Below are 9868 nucleotides of genomic sequence, written 5' to 3'. Positions count from 1 at the left end.
GAAAGACAGATAGAGAGACAGAGGGACATATAGAGAGACAGACAGACAGATAGAGAGACAGAAAGACAGATAGAGAGACAGACAGATAGAGAGACAGAAAGACAGATAGAGAGACAGACAGACAGACAGATAGAGAGACAGAAAGACAGATAGAGAGAAAGACAGATAGAGAGACAGACAGACAGATAGAAAGACAGATAGAGAGACAGACAGACAGATAGAGAGAAAGACAGATAGAGAGAGAGAAAGACAGATAGAGAGAAAGACAGATAGAGACAGAAAGACAGATAGAGAGACAGAAAGAGAGAGAGAAAGACAGGTAGAGAGACAGAAAGACAGATAGAGAGACAGAAAGACAGATAGAGAGAAAGACAGATAGAGACAGAAAGACAGATAGAGAGACAGAAAGATAGAATTGATACGTTATCTTGGTCTGGTGCAATAGAGCACATTTAGTATAGTCTGTCTAAATTTGTATTTCTTAAAGCATTGCTTTGGATGCACCAAGGCAAAATCTTTATATACGAAAGGGTACTTGGCCCCATAAACTGATTCTGATTCCAGATTGATGGTATATAAGCAAGTCTTATTCCATGTGTCAAGAACGTTCATTTGGGTGTATTTTGATGGTAGAAAGGTGTGGCTCGGAGGGTGGATAGACATCTGGCAGGTGATAATACAAGTCATTGTTGCCGGTGTTATTAATGGACTGGCAGGCCGCCATAAGTATAGAAATGAAAGCTCTGGCATAACAGGAAAAGCGGCTGCTGAACGTTGCCATCGTCTGTGTTTTAAGGCACTGGCTGGAACGATTCCCGGTGCACGTTTCTCGGAGCCGTTGCACAAGTAACGTCATTATTTGTTTCATCACTTTCAGGCTGGGACGTTCAGTCTCGTCAACAAGGGAGGGCGTGCCCATTTTTCGCCTATACATTTCTCGAGCGCCGTCCTCAGATGATAGCGTTTGCATGGAAGCTGAACTGTATCAAGGACACGCAACGTTGCCACTGATTGTGTAGCATCAGCAGGGAACGTGTAGGTGGAAGAACAGCGTCTCAACTCCAGGTTGGCCAGCAGTCACACGCCGTATAATGGATGGTGACGGGTCGGTGATAGCACGTTTTCAGGGCCCGCGGAGGAGGTTGTGCAGAGGGGGTGGAGGTTTTGTCTCTCAGAACAGTGATAATGAAATTGTAGCGGGAGTTTGTCATTTATCCGCAGCAGTGCACCTCTCCGCTAAACATTTTCAAAGCGTGGCGCAGTTGCGGAATCTGTTTGCAGTATTGCAGTCACTTGGATGTAATCCTTAAAGCAACACTTTGTACATTTTTTTTTTACCTTCCTAGCAGCTTTAGAATCATTTTAATGGTACACTGACTTCTAATTAGGAGATCGGCACCTTTTTATTCCCACCCACCCCACCCACCCCACCCGACCCACCCCACCCGACCGCCTTCTATGCCCGGGTACAGAACCACGGGAAAAGTGTGTGACGCTTTACGGCGCTACGTCACTTCCTTGATGTTTGGCTCCGGCAATTATGTTGTTGTTTTTTTTGCCTGGTAAAGTTTATAAAAATAAAAAAACCCACAATAAATGATGAACTTGCTGGTGAAAACGTCCGGTAATAATGCTCGTACAAAACAAAGCCCTGCTCCACCTCTCCGACAGCGCGAATGAGACGGGCCGGTGGCTCTTGGCTCGTGTGTGCGAGCTGATCTGCCAGGCCGAGCACATCTGGTACCTACACCCGCTCCCTCCCTGCGGCTGAGAGAGGGTCCGGGGGACCCGGCGGCTCGGTCTGACGGTCTGTGCAAGGGGCGCTGTAACCTAGGTGTACAGTGTATCTGCGTTTGTAACATAGACTGTCATTGACATGTGACCGATACGGTTCAAATTTGTAAAATAAATTATTTTCGGACACCAGTTTTACGACAGTGGCGTAAAAGTTCAATTGCACTGAGAAACTGTCAGGGCGCCAAATCCCAAACACCAACAGTTACATTGTGCTGCTTTAACTTCCATAGATGTTCCATATATCATGTTTGTCACGGATGTCTAAGTCGTGTAAGGTTTGTTTTCAAGGGATGGATGTCTTGTGACTGGAAGCGCTCTCCTCCTCCTCCTCCTCCTCCTCCTCCTCCTCCTCCTCCTCCTTTCACCCGTTGCACCTTAAACATAGGGCCAACTGTAGCAAACATTACGCAATATGTTAGGGGTCACTCCCTAGCCGAGAGCGCATGGAGCAATTGCGGGTTTAGTGGAAAACAAGCGCGTGAGTGTAGGGGATGGGTCAGCGTCATCACAGGTGAAAATAAAGATCGTCAGGCCTCATGAATGGTGGCGAAAAAAAAACTCCTGAGGGTGTGTGAATGGGCCCCAGTCATGATCCGCTCAGAATGAGCTTTGTACTTATTGCTGGATAAATACATGAGCGCTGTCATTTCAGATTGTAATTCATGGAATACTGTTAAAAAAAATACTTTGAGGCTGCATTGAAACTTCCCTTTGTCATTCACCCAAATGTGTTGCCCCGCCTGTTCAAACAGCCTGGTGCATCATTTGGCATATATTTCGATCCTTATCCTGACTCCGGTTAACCCCTTCCGAGAGGAAGCCGTCGGAAACACTATGGTTTCAATGCAACGCTATTTAAATATTACATGTTAAAAAACAAAGACCGGTCATACAAGTCGTTGATAGATATGTGACAAGCACAGGTCAAAGATAATGCAAAATAACAACTGTTGAAATACAAGAATACCTTAATGAGTGTATACAGCAGTCAACAGTCGTTTTCACACTGTGTGGGTATGTAAATGCAGGTGTGTGCCTGAATGTGTTAGTATATAACCATGAGTGCAGAAGTAAATGCTATGCACACACAGTATGCTCAGCCATGGCGTGGCTGGTGAGCAATGGTATCAATAACCAATCACAAGCGGCAGCCTGCTCTATCACTGTTACATGAGTTGCATCGTCTTTTAAAGCGCTGGGGTCACGGAGTCACATGTTGGATATTGTACATCACTGTCCATTCCTGGGATAGCTGCCACACCATGATTCTCAGAGGAGATACAGCAGGGCACCTGCTACTTGGGAGGGAAATGATTCCGGGGCGAAACATGCTTTTGTTTCATACATTCAAGGTGAAGGCAATATCCTGGATGTAATGATGATAGAATAAATTGTCACCCGAGGTGCTTTCCACTATAGGAGCTCCCGCAGATTCCCAAACAATCCGGCATTTGTTTGGGTACTTAATTGTGTGCTCTTGGTTTGCTTTCTCCGGTTTCTTTCTGTTTTTATTACATCTTGATGAATTATTGGAGTTTTATGACTGAACTTTTAATTTCTGTGTACTCAATTTACATGTGCTATTTGTTTTGCCTACAATCGCCACACATTGATGCTCTCTCCTTCTGTGTTTTCTAGTTTTCTGTTTTCTAATATGATATGTGACTTTGTTTGGACAGTTTGCTCACAAGACGAGAAACGGTGAGGGCGTGGACGTGTACCAGCATTCGATGAATCACTTTCCCCGAAAGCCATTCTTATTTTGTCCTCTGGCCCGCTTGTGTGGGCAAAAACGTCAGAGACCGCCGTTAAAATAATGACAATCTTGTGCAGGGCTTCAGTCTGCACGGTGCGGCAGCCGCTGGTAGCGAGTTGTGGTCTGGAGCAGCGTTGCCAGGTGGCGAAACCCAAATAATCACTAGGGACTCCAGAATGATCGTATTTCGGGGCAAAAAAACTGTGCGTCGGAATCCAGACGGCGGCGCAACGTATATGAATCTGTGACAAAGAGCCCTCAGCGACGCGATTGGATCATTTACGGCAGGGCCATGGGTTTTACATACATTATACATTTTTTTACATAACCCCCCCCCCCCCCAAACACCGAAATGGTCGGAATTAGCGTACATTTAGGGTTATTTTCAATCAGTGATCGTACATTGTACAAGGACCTAAATTATCGTACAAATCCGATAGTTTTCATACGTATGACAACGCTGCTCTGGAGTTTCTGGGCCCATTGCAGTTCATTGCACCGCCACTTGTTTCCTCCAGTTTTCCAGAAGCCTCTGGGCCAGTCTGGTACATTCCACGGCAGGGGGAAAAAAACAAACACACACACACACACACACACACACAGAGGGATGAAGGGAGAAGGGTGGGGGCAGGGCATGGGGGGGGCGGGGTGCCATGCTGGTGCAGACTGGGGAGGCTTTACAGAAAAGGACTCCTCTTAGATCCGATGGCCCTCCCATAAGAATACGAGAAGTAGTCATGTTACAGCACGACGGCTTGGTCACGTACACTGTTACTTCCCTGTTGCGTCATTTTAAATCAGCACGCGGGTGGGGGTGCGGGGGGGGGGGGGGGTGCGTCAAAATAAATATAATTTAGTGTAAAATATATTGATAGCTTGTGGATCGATGTCCACGGTGTTGACGAGAATTGCGTGCGATTCAAAAACCCACGTAGTTCATGTACCCGCCTCACGTGGAGTTATCCTATGCAGCCCCCACACAACGGCGAAAACAAAACGCCCCCTGCGTTCGCCAGGGTGGGATCTCGCACAACCATCTCCCCCGAATCATTAAACCTAAATCGGGACTAGAAACGCTGCGCTTGCCCTGTTCACGGCTGTAACCGGGATACTGGGTGGATTTCATGATATCGCATTGAGGAGCGCAGAGTGGGTGCGGTGTCTGATGCCGCCTGGTGGACGCACCGCGCACTGACTGCGCAGAACCATGATTTTATGTTTATTAGATTAGAATATACCGCTTTATTTTATTAAACCCACAGCTTGTTTTTTTTTTTTGTTTTTTTTAATCTTACTATTAGGTTGGTGTACTAACAATAGCTTTGTTGTATCCATAGATAAGAAGTAAATTAAATAATATAGCTCACAACTGTCTACCTCTGCCCAGTAGTGTCTTTATTTTATTTTTTTATTTCTTTTTGGCCCTAGTGTATGAGGACACTTTAGAATAATTAAAATTAATTGATTGCTTTGGCTTTTCGCCCTTTTCACATTATTTGATATGATTTGAGTAGTTAACTCATGGTGTACTTGTACTCAAGTGCTGTGTGCAATGATGCCGGAGGGTGAATTTCCCCAATGTCATAGAGACAGCACGGCTAGTTGATCCCTCTGCGACCTTGCATTGAGCTCACAGTTTGCATGCTGCTCGTTGCTTTCTCTGCACAGGGCCTACATTGGTATTGACCCTTTAACTCTACGCTATTGCAAAGAAAAATCTTTTTAGTCCACATTTATCCTTTAACATCACTAAGTACTAGTTGAAATACATTTAATTTTATTTTATTTTTTTAACCAAGCACCTGAACTAGTAAAAGGGTTAAATAAAAAGGGTTTGGTTTTAAATTTCATAAGAGGATCGCATTAGTACAACCAAATCTGACAACCATGACCTAACACTGGAGCTCAAACAATGGAGGTTAATGCATTAAGGATCACAGAATGTGGCTGGAGAGTGAAATACAGGGTGATGATGTTGAACCAATAGCACTACTTACTTTTGTTACTTAAGCACATTCAATCCAATCCGGTTGCACTTTGACTTGAGCAGAATATTGAATGGGTGGCTTTTGCCTGAGAACTGTTTTCTTTTTAATGGCATTTATGCTTCTCAAGTTTATAATAACAATATATATTCACTATACTCTTATAATTATTCAGTCTAGAATGCATTCGGGTCACTCGGTGGAGGGTAGGGTAACAGAGTAATGAATGATTTTAATGTAACAACAAACTGAATTGATTAACTGAAGTAGTTATGTAATTTTACAAATAAATCAAATTTCAAACAATTTTACATAGAAAGGGAAACAGCAATCAGAACAATATTCTGGAATGATTCAGATAAAAAAAAAAAAAAAAAAAAAAAGAAAACCGAGAAAAAAAACAATACAACACGGACATATACCTCTTAATACTGTGCTCCTATAAAATGCTTGGAAGCTTAAAAAAGGATAGAACGCCTTGCACAACAAGATTCTTGGTCAAAACCTACGTGGCTAAAATAGATTACAATATTCAAATATAAAAATAAAGACTCTTTCTGATTGTATTCCTTTGTTCTCCGCTGCAGTCTTCTCAATGGATGGATGGGTGGATGGATGTGGTCATCAGCGGGGGGGTATGTGTCCTCAGTGGCACATTCGAGATGTCATCTCCTTCTGCGTGAATTAAGAATACAAACAAAAAACAAACAAAAAAAAAACACCATATGAATTATACGAGAAAAACCGGCGGGAATTTTTTTTTTTTGTTCATATCGCTTTCTTTCTAGACCATTTGCACAAATCCCAGCCTGTATAACAGCTCCCAGCCTGAGCTTACAGACCTCCGTCCCTGATTGCTGAGATTTATTAAACATCTGTTCCCTCCGCTGCTCCCTGCGGAGCTTGACATTTCGATGGGCAAGGTAGGCAGAGCGACAGGACGCTGTTTGGTGTGTTTTTGAACTGGACGGACATGCTTTAATACTCCCGGTTCGTGGGAGTGTTTTAAAGTGGAATTTCCTTGCCCTAGTTTGACCTCACCAGGGGTTCCAGCTCCTTGTGGTCGGTGAGGTTGAACTCAGTGACAAAGTAATAGAAATGCTTGTAGCAGGTGTTGACGTGAGCCTCGGCCCCCATCTGGCTCACGCGGTCAAAGTGGTGGATGTAGACGTGAACGAACACACGGAACAGACGGGACAAAATCTTCTTAGCCACCTGCATGAAGGTCTTAGGGAATGGAGTACCTTCGAGGCCGGCCAGGGGGAAAACACAAAAACAAGCCTGTTTAATCCACGACAGTCACATGCAAACACGGGAAATAGGTCAACATAAAGACTTTAAGCATTTGTGTCCTCGAGAGTGAGTAACAGTTGTGTTGTGACTGTGCTACTGGAACAAGTCAGGAATTCTTATTATTATAATAATAATAATAATAATAATAAATAACATTTACTAATTATTATTTCTAATCACATTCTTTGCTCAGTTGCCCGATAAACAGTGTTTCTTTAACATTGTGAATAAACATGTATTTTATTATTATTATTCTTTTTTTTTTTAATCCTGACGTCTATGACTGGGATACAGGACTCAATGTGTGGAAGGACCCAGAGGGTATGAATTTGTATGAGATTGTAAACAGTAAACACATCATTTGGTTTCTACAGAATAATTCCCTTTTATGGTTTTTAGGTTGACTATTTTAATAGCATCGGTGGAATCTGTTCCAGAGTACAACAGTTAAGGTCACGTCTAATGATAGTCTAGCAGTGGATTGTGCCACCCATTAATAAGTTCATTGTTGGGATGCTTCTGTCATTAGTCAGATGCCAAGCTACACATGGCATTGAGAGACATTATAACAATAGATTAAAAAAAAAAATATATATATATATATATGCACATTCTATGGCAATTACGACTCCCTGCAGTTGTTCAAGCAAATACGGCCTTTCAGATTCAATCTAAAGCATGCTTTGTCACTCCATTTTTACTAAAAACACGGTTTTTAGACTACAGCAGTAGTTTTATATGTTGAGAATGATTGATGATGATGATGATGATTAGACAGGATATCCTGTGTCTATGAATCAGTGATGACCAATTTTGGGCCCAATTTGTCATGATCTTCCTTATTCCAAAGATCAGATCCCTAAACCTATAGGAAAATTGTGAGACCTTGAGAACTTTTGGAGGACTGCGAGCAAAGTGACCCATTTCTGGATCCAATCCCAGAGTTTAAGAAACCATGTTCTTCACGTCAACTCTTATGTTTCTCATCTCAACACTTACCGACGTTGGTGGGAAAGATGTGCTCATTGTTGATCTGTACCTCGATCCAGTCCATGAGCAGGCTCATGTACTTGGGGGCCGACAGGGCCGTAGGTCGCTTGTACTTGTGCTCGTCCTGCCAGCGGTACTCGTACTTGGGCCCCCCCGACATGGCGGGACAGGTCTGGTCTGTGCAGGAGTCACTGATGGTGCCGTAGATGAGGTTGATGCGATTGAAAAAGTCCACGACGTGGACCGCCACCCAGTCGTTGAGGTCCTCTCCGTGGGGCAGCTGCACCGCCTGCTTCAGGTCCAGCCCCGCATTCAGAGACGCCTGGGCCTTCTTGTGCAGCTCAAAGCGCTGAGTCCCGGGCTCAAACTTGCGCTTGGGCCGGAATGTCCTGTCTTTGTTGAAGACTTGTTTCAAGGCCATAGACATACTTGCATGTGGTGGCAGTGATTTGATTAAATGTTTGTGGCAAATTAATTATTGGTAAAAACAAACAAACAGGGAAACGGTCAAAAGGTTGTGGGCAGAATCAGGGCTAAGCTTGTATAGTCTTTTGTCTTGAATCAGGGGACCTGTTCGTATGAGAAGGTGAGAGAAAAAGGCAAATAGCAGTAAATTATGTGCACAGTACATTAATTATATACACTTTCTAGACAGATACAGGAGGAACATTATGGTTTTACAGCAGCCTATAGGCAATAATAATAAAATAATAACAATGAACAGAGAAAAAAAATGCAAATAGCAATAAACAAACAATATATGAAAACGTGTCTACATACAATGAACCTAAAAACTAACAATAAATAATAAACATCTGTATTAACAATTAACACAATCAAAAATAGAAAATTGTAATAATAAATGTTATTGCATATAAATTTACATTAGCTTTATTTGTTTTACAAATAATAATAGTTTGCATTGTGACAACTGCATGTTGTGGAGCTGGAGACCAGAGAGCAGCCATTGTAAATATTCAGAGCTGAGGTCACACGATCAGTAGACGCGATAGTCAATAATCAACTTACAAGTCGTATTAGAAAAGATTAAAGGCCAGTCACACCGCATATTCCTTGCAAACCTGGAATATGTAGGACCCGGGACATGAATGGAGCGTTTGACGCAACCTGCCCAAACGAGTCCTTTTTTTTCATAAAAATATGTGTATATTTCAATGGTGTCTAGTGGATGGAAGGTTTGTCTTGAACAAAGCCTGTTGAGGCTATTGTTATGTTACATTACAATGAAATGAATAGTGGAAGTCATATAGAGATTTAAATGACACATTCTATTTCTTATTTTCTATAAATATATATTATATAATATAAACTTAGAAACTGATGTATAAATAAAATATTGAATAATGTTGATCTTTTTCGTTACGGTTAAATTGGTTAAAAATTGAGCTGTACATAGAAACGGATTTAAATGGAAATTCCCCAAATTAATATAATAATAATAATAATAATAATCATAATCATAATCAGTTAAATCCTCTTAATACTCAAAATAACTTCATAGGTTAGGGGGATCACATTTAAGATGAAGCAGCGAACACCGATAGACAAACGAAACATATATATTAGGTTTGAAATGACGTGCGGCGACTGAAAAGCCGGAGATAACAGCGGGTCTGGTGACGGACTGTACAGTAAGTTTATTCATGGCGGAGACCGCGCGGTCGGACTTGTTGCTCCCTCGGAACAGATCCACGCGAAGCCGCGTTCCAAAAAAAAAACAAAACCAAAACACGGGACACTTTTACTGCCCCGCGACGGAGGTCGTCGGCATTTTAAGAGACGTAGTGGAAGTCGAGAAGCGACTTCCCCCCCCCCCCCCCCCCCCAAACTTACTTGTTCCGCCTTTCGCGACCGTCGGCGTTTCCTTCGACCTCCGTCCGATCGTAGCTCACCTACCGCTCGACAGGTGTTGCCCTAAAACATAACTCATCGTGCACACGCGACGCGGAGCCTCCGGCGTGGTTATTTTGAAAATGGGTGTTCGCTAAACGCGCCACTTTATTCGGGAGACGACAGCGACGGACTC

The 9868-nt window shown here is 42.9% G+C and overlaps 1 protein-coding gene across 1 annotated transcript in view; it reads right to left on the bottom strand.

The window, feature by feature from the left end:
• Positions 1–5750: 5750 nt before the first annotated feature.
• Positions 5751–9868, bottom strand: part of mob3a (MOB kinase activator 3A) — a 4167-nt gene continuing 49 nt past the window's right edge. Inside the window, exons 1-4 of the mRNA XM_080005223.1 lie at positions 9676–9868; positions 7831–8391; positions 6580–6782; positions 5751–6213 (exon numbers count right to left, since the gene is read on the bottom strand). The exon at positions 9676–9868 is cut by the window's right edge and continues 49 nt beyond it. Coding sequence (XP_079861349.1) covers positions 6184–6213; positions 6580–6782; positions 7831–8248 — 651 coding nt within the window. The 5' untranslated portion in view covers positions 8249–8391; positions 9676–9868 and the 3' untranslated portion in view covers positions 5751–6183. The remainder of the gene's footprint in view (positions 6214–6579; positions 6783–7830; positions 8392–9675) is intronic.

Source organism: Zeus faber, assembly GCF_960531495.2.
Source record: "Zeus faber genome assembly, chromosome: 1".
Lineage (NCBI taxonomy): Eukaryota > Metazoa > Chordata > Actinopteri > Zeiformes > Zeidae > Zeus > Zeus faber.
The sequence above is the reverse complement of the archived record's forward strand: the minus strand, read 5'-3'. Positions and strand labels throughout refer to the sequence as shown.